The sequence below is a fragment of the Oncorhynchus tshawytscha genome, linkage group LG16 (genome assembly GCF_018296145.1).
Source record: "Oncorhynchus tshawytscha isolate Ot180627B linkage group LG16, Otsh_v2.0, whole genome shotgun sequence".
Lineage (NCBI taxonomy): Eukaryota > Metazoa > Chordata > Actinopteri > Salmoniformes > Salmonidae > Oncorhynchus > Oncorhynchus tshawytscha.
In genome coordinates, this window is record NC_056444.1 from 41,972,375 (window position 1) to 41,998,246 (window position 25,872).

Here is a 25,872-nt window from a genome sequence, read left to right on the forward strand (position 1 = left end):
TAATCAGACGTGTGTGCGTGTGTGTGTGTGTGTGTGTGTGTGTGTGTGTGTGTGTGTGTGTGTGTGTGTGTGTGTGTGTGTGTGTGTGCGTGCGAGCGAGCTCTTCCAGCACTAATTGCGATTGAAGGGGAGGCTGCAGTTCGATGCACAGTACTATCAAAACATGCTGAGGTTCAGAATCAGGCTGATGTTAACGCTATATGTGTGGAGCCATTCCAATTCGGGAATCACTGTAAATGCCAATATCTTTCAGTGAGTGGCTGGAGGCTGGAGGGTTTGCTGCTCCATCCGTCCCCACCCCCACTCTGTATGGAGACAGCCAACACGCTCTGCTGCTACAGCCTGGCTACTCTACTCTCCTCTATCATATCCAATCCTCCCCCTCTGCCTGGCAACACCAGCCAGCAGCAGTAGGAGCAAAACTAGCTTAATCGAACTGCACTGAATTAAAATAGGCTTCAGCATGAGCAAACCACAGAAGACTATCATGACATCATCACTACACTACAAAATGCAAAAAAAACATTTATGCTGATATTTTGGATACCATTATTGTATGTTGTAACATTGTAACTCAGCACAGTTCTTTGACAGTCTGTGTTATACAGAGCATGTTCACATCACATTATTAGGCTTTGAAAGAATAGGATACATATGAACTGGATATAGGCTGTTTTGCTTCTAGTAGGCCGGGGTAGGGTAGAGACAGAACTAACTGATTCTTCAAGCTTGTCAAGGACAGTAAACTAGGCTTCAGTGGTATACCGTATATCGGAGAATTTTGAAATACAGAAGTTCAATACTGTAAAAAAATATATATATATTCGACATATATATATATATTTTTTATTGGGTTTGGGGCCCCTAAAGTTCAGGGGGATGCTTAGCCAATGCTTATAACTAATCATAAGTTGACAATCTAAGATAGACCAAATAAATTAAATCCAGCTCAGGGCTCCAGCTATCCATTTGGTTTGCTAACTTGCTAGCTAAGTGGCTCGCTTGCGAGATCAATCTTCTTGGTTACAGCAGAGACAATCAATCCCCTCCTGGATCAAGATCCCTGCTGACTAAATTTGTTTTGTACTTAAAAAATATAAATATAATAATAATTGCGCCCCTAGGTGTTCACTGCCGGTAATATCGTGTACCCCACAAGAACGGTATAAAGGTATGAACATCTGGATATGCCCAACCCTATTAAACAGATTTGTATTTTCACATGACCCTTGGCTTTTATGTCAACTTGTGCAAATGGAAGCATAAGTGTTACAAAGTTGCCAATAATTCCAACTGATAGCAGGCAGTTTATAATGATAATAATCGGCATGTAAACAGAGTAATTCCAAGTCATCACAATCTAACGTTGCCATGGGAGAATGCTTATCACAGACATTTTGTTTTTGTATTGTTTGCACTTCCGAACCGTGCTGTCTGCGAAGGACACTTTCTGCGGTTATTATGCAGAATAAGGTACAACTTTGGGCATGGGCATTTGGACACGCCAACGTAGATACCGAGCCTATTTTAATGAGTGGCTCGGGCCCCTGCTACTACTAAATGGAGTTTAGGATAGGCTATTTCTATAAATGGTATAATTTGGGTAGCCTATGCCTATTGTAGCTATGTCATCTCCGTAGTGTCATGATTCATCAATGCGCAATGGTCGCTCTGGCACCAAGTTGCACGTAATTCCATCTGCAGCTATGGCTGACTCAATGTTAACATGATGTGGCCTTACCTCTTCCAGAACGTTGACTGTGTTCCTACAGCTCTGCAGGCGGGTCGTGAAGCTGGACGTGGTAGGAGAATTGTAATCCTCTGTTGTCTCCGAGAGAAACTCGGACACCGATATTTGATCCGGCATCCTTCAGCAGGGAATCGCCCAGAAGAGGATTGCAAGAATTGTTGAGAAAATCCTAAATCATGAAAATACAACTGGCGAAGAAAAGTACGAGATGTCTAACTCTGTGACTGGGTCGAAAACTGATAGTTTACAAACTAGAGATAGAATCGAAATGACAAAGACGCGTCTCTTCTCGAATTACTTGGTTGGTTCTCTCCTATGTCTTCACTGTCCCCAAGGGAAAAGGGAATGGACACAATTTCGCCCCCCTCCTCTCTTCTCCCCTCGCCCGTATCCCTTGCTTAAATTACCAAAACACAAACGCTTAATTACTGTCCTATGCTGCCTTGCTGTAAAATAGAATAGCGGATTCCATCATAACGTTTTTGCGGATGTTCATTAAGAATGGCTTTTGCCGATAATACTTTCGACAATCAGAAATATTTGTATGTAATCTATCATAATCCGTGCTCTCTCGAATTGCAGGATTTCCTTTATTTTCTTATCTTCTTTCAGTTCTATTTTTAATGCAGAACGCAGTTTTGACATTCACAACCACTCTCCTCTCCCCCGCTCTCTCGCTCACCCTCTCGCTCACCCACCCACCTCGGATGATGGGGACAAACAAGGAAGAACTCTGCGCATGTCCATGATCTCCGACATAATACCCAGAGACAGTCCGCAGTAAAAACTCCACTGCTATTTCATTTCCGACCTATGCAATCGTTTAATGGGGCTCTACTGAAGTCATCGAATAATATGCGATGTGAAAAGGAAAATGTAGGCAAGATATAAAATTCCAAGCATCCGGAGCATTAGCCTAGACATTATTATTTATGATCAGAATAGCCTATAGCAACTGATATTTACCAATTACATATATAGATTTAGAAATACGAATTGACTGTACTACTGTGTTCTTTATTTAAATACAATTAGCTTATTTATTAACATGTACAATATTTTATATTAATTGGAGCCTAAAGTAATGCATTAAAACATACTTTTTCTGACTAAAAAACCTCAATGGTGTACATTGTAGCTTACTTATTGGACAATTGGTATTATATTTATCAGATCTCTTAAATGTGTTACTGTACTAGATCTGAAAACATATCCATTCACATTGATGGTAACTTCCATTGCCCATAATAGGGATTTTATTACCTGGTGCTACAAGTGTGTGTCCTTCAGGTGATAAAATTAAGTGCATGCAACCCTGCTGTATGGAATAATTGGAATGTTCTCATTTTGGCGCTCCAACATTGACAAAAACCTTTGTCAGTGAATAGAAGTGTTTAATCAAATAGGCTAGGCTCCTGGTCAATTTACACAGGCTACGAAACTAGAGAAATACCCACAAATGTTTTTGACTAAATGCTTTTTGATACAAAGTATCAAGAGAATAGTCTCTGAATATTATGATGTGACACACTGTTTCACATGAATGCTTGTACCAACAGAATTGAGAGGGTCTTACCTACTCGGATTCCATAAAGAATCTTTAGAAGAGAAACTTGACAGACGGGAAGAGGAGGATCTCATGACTTGACTCATTGACTGTCACCTTATGACCTAAATCAAATAAATAAGAATCACATGAGCAGAGTTCTGTTACTCTCTAGACATCAGATAGTGTGGTATAGCCTGAGGAAAATGAATGAAGACAACACAACTTTTTATAATAATATGCCTATCATAGGCAGCTAGTCTATTCATAAATAATTGTACCACCCTGGAATGTATACTGATGAGAAAGCATTGTTTTGCATAGATTAATAAATAGCTTTTAATAGGTTCATTGGGTAGGTAACATACAAGTTATAAAACATTTGTATGAAAAAAATGTAATCTCTAACCCTTTCAAGAGCGCTCATATTCGAAAGAAAAATAATATACACTGCCACGCCTCAACTTACCGAAATCGATGCACGTCCAATTTGGAATCTGAACAGAGAGGGAATGTCCACTTGATTGACGCAAAGTAGAATAGGCCTGCTTGCTGCGCGCATCATTTCAGCCTCATTTTTAATATTCATTCAACAGAGTAAAGAGTTGAGAGAAGGAGAGAGTGATGTCCTCCCGCAAAGGATCTCGTCAAGATCAGTCACAGCGCGGGGCAGGAAGGGAGAAACCAAACCCACCATGTGAGCAGGAAAATAGCCACTTACAATGAACAGGATCTAAGAGCTCATAGCACAGGAACTAAGGAAATACAGAAGGCAGTCAAACAGGAAATGTGGGATCTGGTAAACAGAAGAAGCCAATAAGTTTCCTTACCCCCTGGAGCTGATTTGAACTACAGCTGGAGGAAAGTTAGGCTATTTGTCATAGATAACCACATACAGTTATTTGTTGAAGTCAATGTTCAATTTTACAATAGCTTCAAGTTTATTGTTGAAAAAAAAGACAAAAGGGTTTGAGGACACTATATTCTTCATATTGTTCAACAAAAACATTTGGAGTCTTTCCTCTTCTGTCCTCCATTTACCCTCAGACTGGGGCTCCCAGTTGGCACCTCTCATTACAAAACTATATTTTTTTCCCTGTCAGAAAAAGCCTATACACGTGGTTGTTATGTGTCCAGTAATTTTCCTGTTTTTCACTGTGGTGACTGTCTGAACAGACATCTTCACACAACCGACTGAGTGACTCAACCCTAAGACACCTCATCTATATAAAAACAATGATGAGATCTCATTATCTGAAAAAGTCTTGACTGAAATAAAAGCATAGACTCTGCGTTTGACCTAGCTCATTATGCAGAACTGTTATAGCCTTGTGTATCATCTCAGAGAGAGTTAACCATTTGTAGAGTTGCATTGTCTCTGAAATATTTTTTAAATCAACAGCCTAGTGACCCAAGTCCACAAATCCTTTATAGAAGCCTCTGACGACCTTGATCCAATTACACTACTGCTAAGAGAGACTGTCCTTAGGTACCAGTCTATTGCGCCTGTCTGTCTGTCTGGCTGGCTTTCTCACTGAGACACTATGTATGTGATGGGTGTGTAGACCTAAGGGTGGGATCATTTGTCTGCACAAGACTGTGGGAAGAATTTTCTCCATGCGGGACAATATATTATTCTATTCAGTTCTATTCTTTTTTTATTCCATTCAGTTCTATTCTATTCAGATCAGTTCTATTTAATTCCATTCCATTCTATTCTCTCCAGGAAAAAGTATCACCCAATGGTAACTGGTGACACTGTAGATCATGGTGCATGATGACCTAGGGTCCCCCTGCTGGTTATTCCAAGCAGATGGATGTCCAGTCCTGCCTGTGAGTCTCAATAAAGTTGGGTGACATAACTTCAAACCCCTTTGCAGAATCTGGAAGAATCGTCGGGGCTCGTGCCAACCACAAGACAAGAGATATCAATTATGTAAGAAGAGAAGACGTTTTATTATGTTTCATTGTGGGAAAAATAAATGCAAACAGTGGCATTTAATCCCCCAACAACAGTAAAAACCTTCGCGTGGGAGAAGAACGTGAGCCACTGCCAACTAACTTGCATCAGCTGGGGTTGAATGGCTGAGTGCTCAGTCACAGGTAAGAAGTAACGTTAGGCTAGCTAGCAGCTAACTTGGTTTGATGGCTAGTTAGCTTGCTCCTTTTAGTTTTAAAGAGAAAAGCTAACGTTAACCCTTTAGTTAGCTGGCATGCTATTTAGCTAAATCATATCAAAGTCAAATGACAGGGTTTGTGTTGAGCGCAGTTGTGAAATTGCACTCTGCATTAGCTTAACGTTACGTTAACTAGTTAACGTTAGCAAGCTAGCGGACTGAGACAAATTCTCTCACTCAGTGACTCACTTCGCTAGTCTTTGTTTGTCAGTGTGGCCACACTGTTAGACGCGTGTTCATTTAACTTTAGCTTGAGAAGCTGGCTGGCTGGCTGGCTAGCTAGTTAGTTACACAGCCTAGGCTAGGTACTGGTGGACTCATGCGGACTTTTAGCAATGGCTATGCCCCTGCTTGTCTAAGAACCTTGTCTGAGAACCTCTAACAAATAGTGAACGTTGTTGCCTACTTATGTGATGATGGTTGACAAAGTCTAACTAACTAGATGACGTGCTCTAGTATCAAAGTCCAGAAGAGGTGATCTGTCATACTCAGATCCTTGACACGACTCCAAAGAGGAGGCGAACGAAGATGTCAACATAAACGCCTTGTCTTTGGAGTCTCGTGTCAAGGATGTACTTGCAGCCTGTTAAGTTTATTACCACCGTGGTTGCTACTCATGTTAAGCCACTCAGTAACACGTAGGTTATGTCTTTTCATATATAGACTCTCTGGATTTGAATCCAGATGGGCCTTCATCACGACAGAAACAAAACCAACACCAGTCCAGGAGGGGTCGAGCCAGAGTGGACCACAACCGTACCTGGAGTAGTCCTAATAATTATGTCCCACTGCCGCAGCAGCAGCAAGACCATTTTCACCATGGGGTCAAATCATCTCATGACAATGTCCTAGTAAACTTCCATCCTCCTCCCCACCACAGAGAGGATGTACAGCGGGGTCGAGGAAGAGGGGGTAATGGAAGTTGTGGGGGAGGTGGCCGGGGCTCAAGGGGCCGGAATCCGAGGTGGAATAGGCCTGGCGTTGAAATTGGCACTGGGCCCCTTGGCTTACCTGGGGGCCACCATGGACTGGTTGGTGGAGGCTACAGGCCTGGAACACTCCACATGGAGAGGGGACCCCCCATTGACGGGCCTAGCTGGCGTCGAGACCCTGGGGGCCGGGGGGGAGAGGTGGGGCCTGCCCACGAAGACCACCAGGACACCCGGCCTAAAAAGCCCCGGCGGTTCAGCCAGGAGCCACGGAGAGGAGAGAGGAGATCTAAAGGACCTCCTCACTCTCTGGACAAGCAGGAGAACCAGGAAAACCATGCTACAGGAGGAGGGGGAGGAGGCTGGGATCCAGTTGAGCCCAGAGAAGAAACCCGATCATTAGAAATTGGAACCAGAAACCGTAAAGGCGGTAGGATCGAGGACAGGAACCCCCATGTTGACCCTCGAAAGAAATTCCAAGAGCCAAAGCGAAGCCAGGGGCCGATCAAAGAATATCCCCAGGAGAGGAAGGAGCCTGAAAGGGGAGCCAGCGGCAGAGACATCCTCCCTGCCCATCATGACAAACTGGGCCCCAGCACTGAAGAAGAGCCCAACTGGAGGGGTCAGGGGAAATGCACCCCCCTGCAGGACAGAGGCCAGAGGAGAACACCCAAATATGACTACAGGCCTGGGCAGAAGAGGGGGAACAACATGCCCAACAAGAGCAAGGAGACACAGACAGGTGAGAGGGCAGTTTCACAGAAGAAAAAAAACAACCAATGAAAACACTAAGCTAAAGAATATCTGAAAACATTTTTTATTCGATCGGTCATTTGTGAATGAGTTTGCTCTGAGAGTAGTTATCATGTTGAATGTATGTTCCAAATGGCACCCTTTTCTCTACATAGTGCCCTACTTTTGACCAAAGCCCAATGAGCCATGATCAAAAGCAGTGCACTATATAGGGAATAGGATGCCATTTGGGATTGAACCATCATTATTAAGACCACTCCAGTTATGGTCCACTCTGGCTCTGACCCTCCTGGACTGGTGCTGGTTATATTTTGGAGTCTCTGGTGACTCTCTCCATCTCTGTCCAGGTTGCCTGATTGAGCAGCTGTCCGAGGAGAAGTATGAGTGCATGGTGTGCTGTGAGGTGATCAGGGTGATGGCACCTGTCTGGAGCTGTCTCAGCTGCTTCCATGTCTTCCATCTCAACTGCATCAAGAAGTGGGCCCGCTCCCCAGCCTCACAGGCAGACGGTAGGCCGAACACAGACAGACCAACAGGCAGACACGTGTGCAATTAAGCACTGCCCAGCAGTCACTCATTCAGCTGTGCATCTATTCATGACTTTTAACACAATAGTCCTCCATAGATAGCACATTGCTGCTCCACCCAGACAATATAGGAGTGCAAATTCTGCACGACAGATGAGGCTACAATATCCACTGTAGCAAAAATGCGGCCCCAGTGACCTTATCCTAATTGCAGTGGCCTTCTATTATCTTAATTGCAGCTAATGTGCGCTGTTACTTCTGTACTAACAATGTCACAATATATTGTAACTTTATAAGATGTAACTTTATTTAAGATGTAGTGCACATTTTGTGGACAACCATCATTCTTAAAGAGATCTGTGAAGGATGCTAGATGTGATATTCAAGCTTTTGTTCTAATTTGCAGAAACAAATGATGGGTGGAGGTGTCCAGCTTGTCAGAATGTTGTCTTCCAACCCCCAAACACCTACAAGTGCTTCTGTGGTAAGTGATTAGCTAATAGCCATTATTCCCAGACAGTAGTGCATCCCTAGTCTTCCTCGCTCGTTGAGATGCTTTTTGCGCATTATGTAAGGGATAATCAACAAGGGGTTATGCGTTCTATGGAAAATAGTGAATGACTCGCTTCGCATTGGCTTGAAGGGCATTCTAGAGCATGCATTATTTAAGTGATTTAAGTGATAAGGCCTGAGATTGTCGAGGCCCGGCAAACCGTGCTAATATATCCTCCAAAATCTGGCTTTGAGGGCGTTATCACTTTTATACAACGGGTTACGAACATATTTAAATAATGATTGACATATTTTCATTAAAAACGTTATTTTGATATATTATTCATACTTTTTCCATCCTTTCACAAGCTATAGTCCCAACACAAACCTAGGGTTGCAACTAGGGCTGTTGTGATGACCGTATGACTGCCTCCACGTGACCGCTTAGTCACAGTAGTTAGGCTTCTCCAAGCTCTTATGCTGGGTAGCTCTAATCCTGGGGCGGCAGGGTTGCAAGTTCAAACCCCCGAGCTGACAAGGTAGAAATCAGTTAACCCACTGTTCCTAGGCCATCATTATTGAAAATAAGAATTGGTTCTTAACTGACTTGCCTAGTTAAATAAAGGTAAAAAAAAATTTAAATGCTGCTGATGGTCATTGGTAGCCTACAAAGCATGCTAACTGCCTGGTGCTCAGCACTGTATTGTCCACTCTAATCAATCTGACATCAATGCAAAGGAAACCAAAATTCTAATCAAACACTTCGAGAGCCCATGATCTCATGTTGCGCAACATTTCTATAGGGAGAAAACAAGAGTGATGGGCGCTAATAAAAAGAGGATCCCATCAGCTTTCTATAGGCTAGTCTTACTATATTTATTTCTCAACTTTAGGCTACCTGGCTGGCATGAAAATATACCATGGGGGAAAGGGGGATACCTAGTCAGTTGTGCAACTGACTGCCTTCAACTGAAATGTTTTCCGTATTTAACCCAACCCCCCTGAATCAGAGGTGCGGGGGGCTGCTTTAATCGACATCCATGTCTTCTGCGCCAGGGGAACAGTGGGTTAACAGCCTTGCTCTGAGGCAGAACAACAGATTTTTACCTTGTCAGCTCGGGGATTCGATCAAACAACCTTTTTGTTACTGGCCCAACGCTCTAACCACTAGGCTACCTGCCACCAAAGCATCCTCCGTTTGCTATTTACAGTTGAAGTCAGAAGTTTACATACACCTTAGCCAAATACATTTAAACTCAGTTTGTCACAATTCCTGACATTTAATCGTAGTAAAAATTCCTTGTCTTAGGTCAGTTAGGATCACTACTTTTTATTTTAAGAATGTGAAATGTCAGAATAATAGTAGAGAATTATTTTATTTCAGCTTTTATTTCTTTCATCTCATTCCCAGTGGGTCAGAAGTTTACATGCACTCAATTAGTATTTGGTAGCGTTGCCTTTAAATTGTTAAACTTGGGTCAAACTTTTCAGGTAGCCTTCCACAGGCTTCCCACAATAAGTTGGGTGACTTTTGGCCTATTCCTCCTGACAGAGCTGGTGTAACTGAGTCAGGTTTGTAGGCCTCCTTGCTTTCACACGCTTTTTCAGTTCTGCCCACACATTTTCTATAGGATTGAGGTCAGGGCTTTGTGATGGCCACTCCAATACCTTGACTTTGTTGTCCTTAAGCCATTTTGCCACTACTTTGGGAGTATGCTTGGGGTCATTGTCCATTTGGAAGACCTATTTGCGACCAAGCTTTAACTTCCTGACTGATGTCTTGATGTTGCTTCAATATATCCACATAATTTTCCTTTTCATGATGCCATCTATTTTGTGAAGTGCACCAGTCCCTCCTGCAGTAAAGCACCCCTACAGCATGTTTCTGCCGCCCCCGTGCTTCACGTTTGGGATGGTGTTCTTCGGCTTGCAAGCCTCCCTCTTTTTCCTCCAAACATAACGATGGTCATTATATTCAAACAGTTCTATTTTTGTTTCATCAGACATTTCTCCAAAAAGTAATTTCTTTGTCCCCATGTGCAGTTGCAAACTGTAATCTGGCTTTTTTTTATGGCGTTTTTAGAGCAGTGGCTTCTTCCTTGCTGAGCGGCCTTTCAGGTTATGTCGATATAGGTACTTTTGTACCTGTTTCCTCCAGCATCTTCACAAGGTCCTTTGCGGTTCTGGGATTGATTTGCACTTTTCATACCAAAGTACGTTCATCTGTAGGAGACAGAACGCATCTCCTTCCTGAGCGGTAAGACGGCTGCATGGTCCCATGGTGTTTATACTTGCGTACTAATGTTTGTACAGATGAACGTGGTACGTTCAGGTGTTTGGAAATTGCTCCCAATGATGAACCAGACTTGTGGAGGTCTCCATTTTTTTTTCTGAGGTCTTGGCTGATTTCTTTTGATTTTCCCATGATGTCCCTGAGGCACTGAGTTTGAAAGGTAGGCCTTGAAATAAATCTACAGGTACACCTCCAATTGACTCAAATTATGTCAATTAGCCTATCAGAAGCTTCTCAAGCCATGACATTTTTTTTCTTCCCCAAGCAGTTTAAAGGCACTGTGAATTTAGTGTATGTAAACTTCTGACCCACTGGAATTGTGATACAGTAAAATAATCTGTCTGTAAACAATTGTTGGAAAAAATACTTGTCATGCACAAAGTAGATGTCCTACCCGACTTGCCAAAACTATAGTTAGTTGACAAGAAATTTGTGGAGTGGTTGAAAAACGAGTTTTAATGACTCCAACCTAACTGTATGTAAACTTCTGACTTTAACCGTAAGTGCATAGATTACATGTTTTTTCCTGCTGCCCCCGTTTCAATACAGGTGTATGATAGTGGTCCATTCTAAATCGAAACAAATGTCACATTATTAAATCAACTTTTCGGATGCCTCGTGTTGCCTAGCCCATAGCCCTATATGTTTTAATAAGGTTTGTATCACAACAATCACATAGTTTTGTGTGTTCCTTCCAAACAACTGTACTTTAGTTTCATCTGTCCACAGAGTATTTTGCCAGTAGCACTGTGGAACAGCCAGGTGCTCTTTTGTGAACTTCAGATGTGCAGTAATGTTTTTTGGGGGACAGCAGTGGCTTCATCCTTGGTGTCCTACCATGAACAAGATTCTCGTTCAGTGTTTTACATATTGTAGACTCGTCAACAGAGATGTTGGCATGTTCCAGAGATGTCTAAGTCTTTATCTGATACTCTAGGATTCTTCTTAACCTCTTTGAGCATTCTGCTCTGTGCTCTTGCAGCCACTCCTAGGGAGAGTAGCAACAGTGGTGAACTTTCCATGTATAGACCATTTGTCTTACCATGGACTGATGAACATCAAGGCTTTTAGAGATACTTTTGTAACCCTGTCCAGCTTTATGCAAGACAACAATTATTCATCTTAGGTCTTCTGTGATGTGAACCATGCCTCGAACAAAAGACATCAGGCAATGCTTCTTGTGAATTGCAAACTCAAATTTAGTGTTTTTAAAAAATAAAATAAAAATTAGGCATGGAAGCTCTAACCAAAAATCTCCAATCTCGTCTCATTGATTGGACTCCAGGTTAGCTGACTCTTGACTCCATTTAGCTTTTGGAGAACTCATTAGCCTAGGGCTTCACATACTTTTCCCAACCTACACTGTGAATGTTTTAAATTGTGTATTCAATATATACAACAAAAGTACAATAATTGTTATTAGTTGAAGCACACTGTCTATTGTTGTGACTTAAAATTTGATCTGATCTTCATCTATGACAAATTTATGCAGAAATTCCAAAGGGTTCACATACTTTTTTTGGCAACTGTATAATCAGCGCATGAGTTTCAAGTTTGGGGATGGTAATTTTCACCATAAACATTCACCTTTATAATAAAAGCATTACATGCATAATCGCATTTGCGGTCACTTTTGGTAATGGTGTTTTCCGCTAATGGAACATTTGCGCTTATACCCTACTACCATGTGCGCATTACGGCGCTTATAATGTGAAGAAATACACTATTAGGCTATCAACATGTTAAGCTAAACATTCTGATCCGTTGCGTCAGCCTCATTGCCTAAAAACGTTTTCTTCCATGCTAGTGGTTGTATTAATTTGGGATCTATCGCATCATCAACTGTCCCAGACTGTTTGGAATATTTATTTCTGGCACAGAATATAATAATAATTTTGTACTATGGGGGATAAGATTGACATAGGCTAGTGCTTTTGCTGTTTGTTAGGCCTACTCATCTTGTTTTCGTCAGCGCCCAGTTGTGTCCCCGATTACGGCCACAAAGGGTATGCCGCCGGGAAATTCAAGGCATTATCAAGTGCCTGTCAAATTGTGAATGAGGGACAATTGGAGTGTGTACAGCCTGAGCAAAAAACAAAGCAGAGCTTAGTAGAACAACTTTTGTACGTTTGTAGAACAACTACAGTTAATAACTCTAAATTAAGCATATGGGAGTACCTATTTCTTTGTTAACATCTCAACACAGAATAGATGCATGTGCGCACTCCCTCAAATCCTTTGGAGAAAATGTACATTTTATTTTGATTTGTTCAATTGTATTCTTCATACTATAAAATAATGCCACGGAATTGTAAACAAATCTTATCTGCTAAATAAAAGTGTTTCCCACAGCCGTTTGGCACATCAGGACCTAGGCTATATTACATGGATTTATTACTTTTTAAAATGTGTGGCGTGCCAGGGGATACTAAATGTGTTTATGTTAATGGTAAATTACCGTGAGACCGACCAGTTATTTGCTTGACATTCACCGGCTGACAATTTTGTGACCTCCACAGCCCTAGTTGCAACCCAAGCCAACTGGTTGTTCGTTCTATCAGTTCGGGTTGCTAGAGACGTAACACAGTCGTGCAGACTTTTTGTTCTGTAACGTTTGTTCTAAATGTTCCATTGCCATACTGACTGGCAATGTTCTTATCCCTTGCTTCCTTGCTAGCCAGCCAACTGTAGCTAACTTAGTCATGTCAAAAAGTGCAGCCAGAATAACAGCAAAGTAGCTGCATTTGCTCACGCTGTTTTCCAGAGACATTTATTTTGATACATCCATAACAATCAGCTTATGAGGTGCAATTTTGCTCTCCCGTCAGGACACTGTTGTTCAAAGGAGCTAGCCAACAACACAGCTAACACAATCACTTCAAACTGAAGCTGGAAAGACTGCAAACTGGATGCACTTTGTTTTACCTTTTTTCAATGGACATTTCTTTGTATATATCCATAAATGATGCCAGCTGATTCATGATTTTGACTGGCTGAGAAATGCTGTCTGCTTGTTTCATCCCAACTCCTGATGCGTTCATTACTATGGAACAGTTGGGGATTGAATTTGAAAGTTGAAACAATGATTCAAATGTCGTAGAGACCGATCGCAAGGTTTCGACAAATCTCCGCTGTTGAAAACTAAATGTTAGTCTAAAAGAAATGTAAGAATGTCTACATACATTTCTATAGTGGGGATCAAGTATATAAATTGCCTGGTTGGGCTGATGAGACCGTGGATTGCGCAGTCAGATGGAACAGATTAAATAGTAATTTTAACGATTTTGCCGGTGGTAATTTGTGGAATAGACACTGGCTGGAATGAGGTCTTTAACCAATTAGCATTCAGGATTAGATCCACCCGTTGTGTAATTCCCTACGATGCACGGTATAATACAATGGCTAATGCGTGGAGTTCCACCTTCCATGGCGCTGCATTATTTTCCAGAGACCGTTTACATGTTATCCCAGGCTATGATTTAACATATTAGAAATGTGTTCAACATCCACTGAAGTAGCTTGCAAGTGTACTAGATAGCTACGATAATAGTTGCCTTGGTAAACAAACAGACTTGCTAATTTAGCTAACCAAACCATCAATCCTAGCTTGATATTATAAAAATCGAATTCAACAATGAAAGTTTTCAATTCAACTTTTGCTTTCAAAAGCTGCTCAAACATAGAACATGTAAGAATGCACTTCATAGCCATTGAATTCTACCATGCATTACAAGGAAATAATGCACGCTCTAGAACAGCGATTCTGAACTTGTGGGTTGCGACCCAAGTGAGTTTTTGAATGGGTCACAGGTGTCTGAGTAAAAGTAATAATAAATATAAACAAATGTATGAACAAATACTCAGGTCTGAACTTAAACAATTTAAACCAGGTAGAAAGTGTGTAGAAAAGATCATGAACTTACATTTTTTAAATATAATTTAATCCCAGAAAAAAAATCAATTTTCAATAGAGCTATTAGTAGTGCTATTTTGGTTGATTTACTGGTCTCATACCAGTGAGTTAACATTCTTCATCAAGAGTATGGGCAAAATGTATTTATTGACAATTAGAGGTGGGCATGTTGGTCCCTTGTTTTATAATTGCTACATTTAGTTTCAATACAGCATTAAAAAATAGTTTTCCAGATTGTATATTGATTATTTTTCGCAATGCGAATATTGGTTCATGACTGAGACAACGTGGTTCAATTTGGGTCCCAAGGCAAAACCAGTTGAGAACCACTGCTCTAGATTGCCCTTCAAGACAATCAAGAGTATTCAACAATGCCATGGTACAAAACGAATAATCATCTCAATGACACTGAACTGATAAAATAAACACGTAGTAGAAATACATTTCCTTGTCCAGAGTTCTTTCTCTGTACTGTGTTTCCTTATTCTGGTGTGATTGACAGGCAAAGTGACCAACCCGGAGTTCCAGCGTAGCGAGATCCCACACAGCTGTGGAGATATGTGTGGGAAGAAGAGGAGCGGAGCAGACTGCAAGCACCCCTGTAACATGTGAGACACAACCCAACCCATACATAATGAACCTCATCCCAACACCACATAACAATCTGTGGTTCAACAACATGAAGTGGTTGTCTTGATTGTGTCGCCTCTGTGGTTCTCTCTGTAGCTTGTGTCACCCCGGACCTTGTCCACAGTGTCCTGCCTTTGTCACCAAAGCCTGCATCTGTGGAAGAACCAGGTACTGTATATCCTCCTGACCTCATGTTTGCGTCCCAAAATGGGCCCATAGGGATTTGGTCAAAAGTAGTGCACTATATAGGGAATAGGGTACCTTTTGGGACTTGGACAAATGTCTACATTGTAATAACTTACCCACTGTTTATTTACATACATTTGAAGTCGGAAATTTACATACACCTTAGCCAAATACATTTAAACAGTTTTTCACAATTCCTCACATTTAATCCATGTAAAAAATTCCCTGTCTTATTTATGTCAGTCACTTTGTTTTAAGAATGTGAAATGTCAGAATAATAGAGTGATTTATTTAAGCTTTTATTTCTTTCATCATATTCCCAGTGGGTCAGAATTTTACAAAAACTCAATTAGTATTTGGTAGCGTTGCCTTTAAATTGTTTAACTTGGGTCAAATGCTTCAGACTGCCTTCCACAACCTCCCCACAATATGTTGGGTGAGTTTTGGCCCCTTCCTCCTGGCAGAGCTGGTGTAACTGAGTCAGGTTTGTAGGCCTCCTTGCTCGCACATGCTTTTTCAGTTCTGCCCACAAATGTTCTATAGGATTGAGGTCAGGGCTTTGTGAAGGCCACTCCAATACCTAGACTTTGTTGTCCTTAAGCCATTTTCCACAACTTTGGAAGTATGCTTGGGGTCATTGTCCATTTGGAAGACCCATTTGCGACCAAGCTTTAACTTCCTGACTGATGTCTTGAGATGTTGCTTCAATATATCCACAGAATTTTACTCCCTCATGATGCCATCTATTTTGTGAAGTGCACCAGTCCCTCCTGCAGCAAAGCACCCCCACAACATGATGCTGCCACCCACGTGCTTCACGATTGGGATGGTGTTCATCGACTTGCAAGCATCCCCCTTTTTCCTTCAAACATAACGATGGTCTTTATGGCCATTTTTGTTTCATCAGACCAGAGGACATTTCTCCAAAAATTACGATCTTTGTTCCCATGTGCAGTTGCAAACCGTAGTCTGGCTTTTTTATGGCGGTTTTGGAGCAGTGGCTTCTTCCTTGCTGAGCGGCCTTTCAGGTTATGTCAATATAGGACTCGTTTTACTGTGAATATAGATACCTTTGTACCTGTTTCCTCCAGCATCTTCACAAGGTCCTTTGCTGTTCTGGGATTGATTTGCACTTTTCGCACCAAAAATTGTTTGTTCAGATAAACGTGGTACCTTCAGGTGTTTGGAAATTGCTCCCAAGGATGAACCAGACTTGTGGAGGTCTAAAATTTATTTTGAGGTCTTGGCTGATTTCTTTTGATTTCCCCATACTGTCAAGCAAAGAGGCACTTGAGTTTGAAGGTATGCTTTGAAATACATCCACAGGTACACCTCCAATTGACTCAAATGATGTCAATTAGCCTATCGGAAGCTTCTATAGCCATGACATAATTTTCTGGAATTTTCCAAGCTGTTTAAAGGCACAGTCAACTTAGTGTATGTAAACTTCTGACTGACTGGAATTGTGATCCAGTGAATTATAAGTGAAATAATCTGTCTGCAAACAATTGTTGGAAAAATGCCTTGTGATGCACAAAGTAGATGTCCTAACCAACTTGCAAAAACTACAGTTTGTTAACAAGAACTTTGGAGTGGTTGAAAAATGAGTTTTAATGACTCCAACCTAAGTGTATGTAAACTTCAGCCTTCAACTGTACCTTAGCTTAGGCTGCCAAATGTTCGTCATTTCTGTGTCACTATTACTAAGGTTTAACAATTGGTATAGGAAACTTTGCACCTCAGCCCAAACACTCACAGTAAAATACATCCATACTTCTCTCTGCAGTCAGCCAATGCGGTGTGGCCAGGCCACTGCCATCCACTGTGACAAGCAGTGTGACTTGATCCTCAACTGTACCGAACACACCTGTACCCAGGCGTGCCACAGCGGACTGTGCCAGCCGTGCCAACTACAGGTCCAGCAGGGTGAGATACTACAAGAAGTTCCACATAATATAAAAAATAGCGATGACTTGTCCTGGTCTCAGTCTCTTAGCTGTGGTAATGCGTTACACTGATGCGGTCTCCTGTTTTTCTTAACCTTTGACCTGCTGACGTGCTATTGCAGTGTGCTTCTGTGGCGTTGTCTATCGGGAGGTGCTGTGTGGGACGGATAAAGACTGCTTTGACGGCTCAGGACACTTCTCCTGTCAGAAAGCATGTGGCAAGTACGTTCTAACCAGCAGATGGAAAATAACTTTTTAGTTTGCTACTTTTAGAATATGATCTCTTTCCGCCTGAAGATTAGTAATGTCTTAGCCAGATTTGCGGAGCATCCTTTTCCTTGCTCCAATCATGCCTTCTATATTATTTATTGATTTTCTGATTCGCAATATTTTCTCGCTCCCAGGATGTTGGACTGTGAGGCCCACCGATGCAAGCAGGTGTGCCACCGTGGGCCGTGCCAGCCGTGCCCACGCTCCCCCAGGCTGGTGAGGAATTGCCCCTGTGGGCAGACGTCCTTGGCCAAGCTCCTGGAGCTGGGCTACCCTGAGCGCCGCAGCTGCTCTGACCCCATCCCTTCCTGTGGCAAGACCTGCAACAAGCCCCTGCCCTGTGGATCCAACGGTAAGACCGACAGTGTGTCCACAGGTATGATCTTTCTATGGGATTTAAATGTGTTGACTTGTTCCCCCATGTCATTACAGAGACCATCCACATCTGTGAGAAGCTGTGCCACGAGGGCTGCTGTGGCCCCTGCACACTCACCTCCACCATCAAATGCAGATGTGGTTCGAAGATCAATGTTAGTCCCCAAAAAGGAGTACTGTACATCTATGGTGTTTGTATCATGCTTGTATCGCGAGGGAAAGTCTTCAAATGTAATCAAATTGTATTTGTCTCATGCGCCAAATACAACCGGTGTAGACCTTACAGTGAAATGCTTACTTACAAGCCCTTAACCAACAATGCTTTACGAAGTTTTAAGAAAACATAAGTTAAGTAAAAAAAATAAAAAATAGAAAATAAAAGTAACAAATAATTAAACAGCAGTAAAATAACAATAGTGAGGCTATATACAGGAGGTACCGGTACAGAGTTGATGTGCGGGGGGGGCACTGGTTAGTTGAGGTTGTTGAAGTAATATGTACATGTAGGTAGAGTTAGTGACTGCATAGATAATAAACAGAGTAGCAGCAGCGTAAAAGAGGGGTCTGGGTAACCCTTCGATTAGCTGTTCAGGAGTCTTATGGCTTGGGTGTAGAAGTTGTTAAGAAGCCTCTTAGACCTAGACTTGGCGCTCCAGTACCGCTTGCTGTGCGGTAGAAGAGAGAACAGTCAATGACTGGGGTGCTGGAGTCTTTGACAATTTTTTGGGCTTTCCTATGACACAGCCTGGTATAGAGGTGCTGGATGGCAGGAAGCTTGGCCCCGGTGATGTACTAGGCCATACACACTACCCTCTGTAGTGCCTTGCGGGGCCGAGCAGTTGCCCTACCAGGCTGTGATGCAACCAGTGCTCTTGATGGTGCAGCCGTAGAACCTATTGAGGATCATAGGACCCCAAATATTTTCAGTCTCCTGAGGGGGAATAGGTTTTGTTGTGCCCTCTTCACGACAGTCTTAATGTGCTTAGACCATGATAGTTTGTTGATGTGAACACCAAGGAACTTGAAGCTCTCAACCTGCTCTACTACAGCCCCGTCGATGAGCACTCTCCCATTCTCAGTCTTTTTCCTGTAGTACACAATCAACTCCTTTGTCTTGATCACATTGAGGGAGAGGTTGTTGTCCTGGCACCACATGGCCAGGTCTCTGACCTCCTCCCTATAGGCTGTCTCATCATTGTCGGTGATCAGGCCTACCACTATTGTGTCATCAGCAAACTTAATGATGGTGTTGGCGTCGTGCCTGGCCATGCAGTCATGAGTGAACAGGGAGTACAGGAGGTGACTGAGCACGCACCCCTGAGGGGCCCCTGTGTTGAGGATCAGCGTGGCGGATGTGTTCTTACCTACCCTTACCACCTGGGGGTGACCCGTCAGGAAGTCCAGGATCCAGTTTCAGAGGGAGGCGTTTAGTCACAGGGTCCTTAGCTTAGTGATGCGCTTTGAGTACTATGGTGTTGAACACTGAGCTGTAGTCAATGAATAGCATTCTCACATAGGTGTTCCTTTTGTCCAGGTGGGAAAGGGCAGCTTGGAGTGCAATAGATTGCATCATCTGTGGATCTGTTGGTGCGGTATGCAAATTGGGCGTTGGTCTAGGGTTTCTGGGATAATGGTGTTGATGTGAGCCATGACCAGCCTTTCAAAGCACTTCATGGCTACAGATGTGAGTGCTACGGGTCAGTACTCATTTAGGCAGGTTACCTTAGTGTTCTTGGGCACAGACACTATGGTGGTCTGCATGTTGGTATTACAGACTCAGTTGGAGGTGGAAAATATCAGTGAAGACAATTGCCAGTTGGTCAGCGCATGCTCAGAGTGCACGTCCTGGTAATCCGTCTGGCGCTGCTGCCTTGTGAATGTTGACCTGTTTAAAGGTCTTGCTCACATCGGCAACAGAGAGCGTGATCACACAGTCCTCCGGAACAGCTGACGCTCTCATGCATGTTTCAGTGTTACTTTCCTAGAAGTGAGCATAAAGTAATTTAGCTCATCTGGTAGGCTTGTGTCAATGGGCAGCTCACAACTGTGCTTCCCTTTGTAGTCTGTAATAGTTAGCAAGCCTTGCCACCTCCGACAAGTGTCGGAGCCGGTGTAGTACGATTCCATCTTAGTCCTGTATTGACCCTTTGCCTGTTTGATGGTTCGTCGGAAGGGCATAGCGGGATTTCTTATAAGCTGCCAGGTTAGTCCCGCTCCTTGAAAGCGGCAGCTCTATCCTTTAGCTCAGTGCGGATGTTGCCTGTAATCCATGGCTTCTAGTTTGGGTATGGCCGTACGGTCACTGTGGAGACAACGTCATTGATGCACTTATTGATGAAGCCAGTGACTGATGTGGTGTACTCCATAATGCCATCGGAAGAATCGCTGAATATTTTAGTCTGTGCTAGCAAAACAGTCCTATAGCATCTGCTTCATCTGACCACTTTCTTATTGACCGAGTCACTGGTGCTTCCTGCTTTAGTTTTTGCTTGTAAGCAGGAGTCGGGAGGATAGAAGTATGGTCATATTTGCCAAATGGTGGTCTAGAGGTTGTTTTTTTATTATTTTCTTCTCCCCACCTCCACCTCTGGTTGCACATTTAATATGCTGATAGAAATTTTGTAAAACTGATTTAAGTGTACATGCATTAATGTCCCCGGCTACCAGGAGCGCCGCCTCTGGATGAGCGTTTTCCTGTTTGCTTATGGCGGTATACAGCTCAGTGATCTTTGTGCCAGCATCAGTTTGTGTTGGTAAATAGACAGCTTTCAAGAATTTAGATGAAAACTCTCTTGGTGAATAGTGTGGTCTACAGCTTATCATGAGTTACTTTACCTCAGGTGAGCAAAACCCCGAGACTTCCTTAGATTTAGTGCACCAGCTGTTACAATATACATAGACAGCCAGCTCTTGTCTTACCAGAGGCCGCTGTTCTTTCCTACCGGAAAAGCTTAAAACCTGCCTGCTGTATTTTATTCATGTTGTCGTTCAACCACGACTCCGTGAAACATAAGATATTCGTTTTTAATGTCCTGTTGGTAGGACATACGTGATTGTAGTTCGTCTATTTTAATTTCCATTGATTGTACGTTGGCTAATAGGACCGATGGTAAAGGGAGATTACCCGCTCGCTGCCGGATCCTTACAAGGCACCTGGACCTTCGTCCCCGATATTTGTCTCTCCTGAGAATGACGGGGATGAGGGTCTTGTCGGGCGGCTGAAGTAAATCTTTCCTGTCCGACTCGTTAAAGAAAAGGTATTCCTTCAGTACAGGGTGAGTAATCGCTGTCCTGGTATCTAGAAGCTCTTTTTGGTCATAAGACACGGTGGCAGAAACATTGCGTACCAAATAAGTTACAAATAACGTGAAAAAACACACTCACAATTGGTTAAGGGATTGTAAAACGGCAGCCATCTCCAGCGCCAATTTCAATAGTTCTGCATAGATTGCGCACTGTTGCAAATGGAGGTGTAATTCTGTTCTACCAAAGAGAACCCCTGAAGACCAACTCTTTGTTTTCAGGATGTTCCCTGTGCAACCATCCAGAATGAAGGTAAGATTTTTTTCACTCTTTGGGGGGGGGGGTGTTGCCACTGTACTTACTAAAAGTAGATTTGTCTTGTACTTAAGTGCCTCATCCATTGTCATAATGTCCTCTTAATTTAATCTCTTTCCTTCCTCCTAATTGTAGATGGACTGATTTTTACCTGTGAGAAGCGCTGCCTCAAGAAGCGCTCCTGTGGCCGACACAAATGTGGCGAGCTGTGCTGTGTGGTGAGTGACAGAAAGCAGTGTGTGGCACCCAGTTTGTAAAGAACCCAGTCAGGAAGTAAAAGTCATACATTAGTTACCTGAATGAATTTGGTAGTAGTTATTAGGAATGAATTGATGGCACTACAGAGGGCATCCAGATGTGCCTGCCTACTATCTAGCTGGTGTCACACTGACATATGTCCCCGCCCCATAGGGTGTGGAACACACATGCTCTCTGGTCTGTGGCTACAAGCTCAACTGTGGCCTCCACCGCTGCCAAGAGCTCTGTCACCGTGGGAACTGCCAACCCTGCTGGCAAACCAGTGAGTACCAGTCAACGTTCCCAGTGCTACTCCCAGTGGCACTGCCAACAGATGTTCACATGCCAGCAGATGCACAGACGCCTGAGTCATTTTATCCAGGCTTTGCGATTCTTTTTGGTTCAAATGGCAATGTTCCTCACCATATCTTATCTTGCTTAAGTCTAGAGCACATCCTATTTCACAGGGTAGGAAATCCATTTACTATAACAGTGGGGGTGAATCTTAACTTCCACTTAATTTTCACTGTCTCCTATTGACATGTGTTAGTGTGATACTGTATGCTGTGTCTTGATCATTGAGATCACATGGCCCCATTAGCTAAGTAACCTGCCAGACCGGTTGTCATGGGCCACATCCCTCTGATTGCCTGCCTGTTTCCTGTGTTTAGGTTTTGATGAGCTGGCGTGCCACTGTGGGGGGACTGTCCTGTTCCCCCCAATCGCCTGTGGCACCAAGCCCTTAGAGTGTAAGAACCTGTGTACCAGGAGGCACAAGTGTGACCACCAAGGTAAAGAATCAACCACCTCTAGAACCAAAGAAATAACTACAATTCACCTGGAAGACTGCAAGTCATGACATCTCTTACGAGCTGCATTCCTATTTAGTGCCCTACTTTTGACTATATATATATATGTGTATATATATGGTGCCATTTGGGATGAAACATTTCACTTTATAGTGCCTGAGAATGTTTATTCTTCGGTCTCGTCTCATACTGTCTGTTTATGTCCTCAGTGTTCCATAATTGCCACAGTGAGGAGAAGTGCCCACCCTGTACTTACCTCACTCAGAAGTGGTGCATGGGAAAGCATGAGGTAACTTTCCTGATATTAGCCTATTGGCTGCATCGATCTAACCTTCAACCGGCTTCCCTTTGAAAGTATAGGGTGTGCCCTAAATGGCACCCTATTCCCTATATAGTACACTCCGTTTGACCAGAGCCCTATGGGCTGTAGTCAAAATTAGTGTCCTATATAGGGAATAGGGTGCTATTTGGGATACTTAACCAAAGCCTTCCCCCGCAGCGAAGGAGCAACATTCCGTGCCACCTGCAGGACATCTCCTGTGGTCTGACCTGCAACAGGGTGCTGCTGTGTGACCTCCACCTCTGCCGCCGCATCTGCCACCGGGGAGAATGTCTTGCCAAGGGCGCCTGCCGCCAGCCCTGTGTGCTGCCCCGTGCCGACTGTGGCCACCCCTGCAACGCCCCTTGCCACAAGGGCACCAGTTGCCCGCGCAACACCTGCGCTGCCAAGGTACAAAAAGTTTAATGTTCAACCAACTGACTCGAGGGATTTTATCCTGGTTAAATAAAGGCTAATTAAATAAAAAATGTGGCACCTGTGCTATAGCGAGATTGCACTACATGTAGGGTGACATTCTGACTGTAAACATATGGAAAATGTCCCCCCGAAATGACCGTAGCTCTTCAAATACTCGGGCACATGGGTCAGACGTGGAGATACTGGCAGCAGTGTTGGACAGCAGCAGTCTTCTTCTTGTGGCCAGGGTTTCATGCGTTTCCATGTCTGTCCCACAGGTGGCGCTACAGTGTGACTGCGGCCGGAGAAAGGAAACGGTAGTGTGCACGGAGGCAGCCAGTGCACATCAGAGGTGCGCACGCGTGTGTCCTTAAGTGCCTGTACAGTAGAATCAAACAACTACCTTAAATGCGTGCTCTAAACCAGACTTTTCACTTATTCCATGTGCACTTTTCCGAACTTGACTGTGCATGCGGTGCCAACCAGTGGTTCCCATTATGTGTCCCTGTGCTGTAGGTATGCAGCCATTGCCATGGCCAGTAAGCTGTCTGACATGCAGCTGGGTGACTCGGTAGACATCGGTCTCATCACTAAGAAGGAGATGAAACAGGCCAAGTAAGATGGGACCTAACCTTATAGCATACAAAACATAGTTGTTCACCTTGTACAAAATATGAGTGTACCGTTTCCAGCTCATGTTAATGTCTCTGTGTGTTCCGTCTCAGGTTGGAGTGTGACGAAGGGTGTGCTGCACTGGAAAGGAACAGGTCAGTTTTTGCACAGCTGTTGTGCGCTCGCACACAGCAGGGCTCCAGACCGCAGCCATTTTAGTCTCATGTGCATGATTCACTAGGGCCTGCTGCTGTGATGAGTGAGCCGATCTCTCTCTCTCTCTCTCTCTGCCCGTTGTGCGCTCTGGGAATTGCTGGAAAAACACAGCTTTGGAAGCAACTACTGTTAACTGTCAAATAGACTATCTTACAACCGATCGCAAGAAATTTGATATGGCTTTGAGATACGAAGCGTGCAAAAGTGGAATGCGCATCGGCCCTTGCGAGTGCATAGGGTAGTAGGCTACAATTGCAAAAAAATGTTTAGGACATTACTTTTACTGATAGATTTAATAAATGGCTACTAGCACTGGGTATTATATTTTGTGTTAGCGATCTAATGTGTTAAGTGTTTTCACTTCCTCATGGTGAATTGGCCCCAAAATACTTAGCATATGGTTTTAGTTCACATAAAGTAGGCGAATTCATCTCCATTGAACAACAACATTCTGGAGTCATATTTTAAGAGTAAAATATAACAATACCCTATTGTCAACCCACAATTCATGACAATCACCGGATTCTTGGACATGTTAGACGAAACAACTTATTTATAGAATACTGAGATGTTAGGCTATTCAATCATACCATCTGAAGCACTGTGAATGACTTTATAAAGCGATTTACACACTTATTTTCCTATTGCTTAACGCTGTGGGGGGGAAACTTGGTGTGACCAAACCGTGAGCTAGTGGCACCAGGGGAAAATGCTAGTCTGGAGCCCTGCACACACAGACAGCCACTTGATAGCACATTGCTTTAGGCTGTCGAATGGATTTTTGTTTTCTTAAAATGTGCAGTCAACATCGAGCTTTTTCCTTTTCTAGTCTTCTTTAGATCAGTGGACCTTAGTGTCTGCCCATGTTCGGTTGTGTGTATGTGTCCTGACAGGCGATTGGCTGTGGCCCTACAGAGTTACCCTTCAGTGGACCCCTTCAACATCCGCACCTCCTCCTCTACTTATAGTGACAGCCTCCGAGGAGATGCCAGGTGGTGTACCAATACATGTAATGTATTATCCAATGCATGCCGAGAATGTTCTCAGATATTTTTGTCTTTGTGTGTATGTTATGGGGATAATATTTCCCAATTTGAAGGCCAATTGATGGCACCGATGTACTTCGAGCCACTACCGGTGTGCTCTGAGACATCATTTTCACATTTCATTGATGTCTTTAAATCAAAATCACATTTTATTGGTCACATACACATGGTTAGCAGATGTTAATGTGAGTGTAGCGAAATGCTTGTGCTTCTAGTTCCAACCGTGCAGTAATATCTAACAATTTCACAACTACCTTATACACACAAGTGTAAAGGAATGAATAAGAATATGTACACATAAATGTATGGATGAGCAATGGTGCGACATAGGCAAGATGCAGTAGATGGTATAGAGTACAGTACATGCATATGAGATGAGTAATGTAGAGTATATAAACATTATATAAAGTGCATTGTTTAAAGTGACTAGTGATACATTTATTACATCCAATTTTTAATTGTTAAAGTGGCTAGAGATTGGAGTCAGTATGTTGGTAGCAGCCACTCAATGTTAGTGGTGGCTGTTTAACAGTCTGATGGCCTTGAGATAGAAGCTGTTTTTCAGTCTCTCGGTCCCAGCTTTGATGCACCTGTACTGACCTCGCCTTCTGGATGATAGCGGGGTGAACAGGCAGTGTCTCGGGTGGTTGTTGTCCTTGATGATCTTTTTGGCTTCCTGTGGCACTGGGTGCTGTAGGTGTCCTGGAGGGCAGGTAGTTTGTCCCCGGTGATGTGTTGTGCAGACCTCCCTGCCCTCTGGAGAGCCTTACGGTTGTGGGCGGAGCAGTTGCCGTACCAGGCGGTGATACAGCCCGACAGGATGTACTCGATTGTGCATCTGTAAAAGTTTGTTTTTGGTGACGAGCCACAT

At 43.2% G+C, this 25,872-nt stretch overlaps 2 protein-coding genes across 7 annotated transcripts in view; one reads left to right on the forward strand and one right to left on the reverse strand.

Moving 5' to 3' along the window:
• The window catches only part of LOC112215684 (arf-GAP with SH3 domain, ANK repeat and PH domain-containing protein 1), a 73,991-nt gene extending 70,005 nt beyond the window's left edge, over positions 1-3,986 (reverse strand). For 4 of the 5 annotated variants that reach the window (XM_042299168.1, XM_024374926.2, XM_042299167.1 and 1 more), the window contains exons 1-3: positions 3,766-3,985; positions 3,327-3,421; positions 1,742-1,868 (exon numbers count right to left, since the gene is read on the reverse strand). In XM_042299168.1, the coding sequence (XP_042155102.1) occupies positions 1,742-1,868; positions 3,327-3,403 (204 nt within the window). In that variant the 5' untranslated portion in view covers positions 3,404-3,421; positions 3,766-3,985. Of the gene's footprint in view, positions 1-1,741; positions 1,869-3,326; positions 3,422-3,765 lie in introns of all 5 variants that reach the window. The other variant, XM_024374928.2, reaches the window with a different exon arrangement.
• Positions 3,987-5,145: 1,159 nt separating this feature from the next.
• LOC112215685 (transcriptional repressor NF-X1) overlaps positions 5,146-25,872 on the forward strand; it is a 28,471-nt gene continuing 7,744 nt past the window's right edge. The window contains exons 1-20 of one of the 2 annotated variants that reach the window (XR_002948248.2): positions 5,146-5,399; positions 6,137-7,144; positions 7,503-7,664; positions 8,089-8,166; positions 14,883-14,988; positions 15,107-15,178; positions 16,983-17,122; positions 17,265-17,364; positions 17,547-17,764; positions 17,845-17,942; positions 21,312-21,342; positions 21,481-21,563; positions 21,757-21,865; positions 22,254-22,373; positions 22,601-22,680; positions 22,891-23,121; positions 23,406-23,479; positions 23,644-23,742; positions 23,853-23,894; positions 24,849-24,964. Coding sequence is in view for 1 of the 2 variants with exons in the window: in XM_024374930.2 (XP_024230698.1) it covers positions 5,378-5,399; positions 6,137-7,144; positions 7,503-7,664; positions 8,089-8,166; positions 14,883-14,988; positions 15,107-15,178; positions 16,983-17,122; positions 17,265-17,364; positions 17,547-17,764; positions 17,845-17,942; positions 21,312-21,342; positions 21,481-21,563; positions 21,757-21,865; positions 22,254-22,373; positions 22,601-22,680; positions 22,891-23,121; positions 23,406-23,479; positions 23,644-23,742; positions 23,853-23,894; positions 24,849-24,947 (2,972 nt within the window). In the remaining variant the exon portion in view is untranslated. The remainder of the gene's footprint in view (positions 5,400-6,136; positions 7,145-7,502; positions 7,665-8,088; positions 8,167-14,882; positions 14,989-15,106; positions 15,179-16,982; positions 17,123-17,264; positions 17,365-17,546; positions 17,765-17,844; positions 17,943-21,311; positions 21,343-21,480; positions 21,564-21,756; positions 21,866-22,253; positions 22,374-22,600; positions 22,681-22,890; positions 23,122-23,405; positions 23,480-23,643; positions 23,743-23,852; positions 23,895-24,848; positions 24,965-25,872) is intronic. The other variant, XM_024374930.2, reaches the window with a different exon arrangement.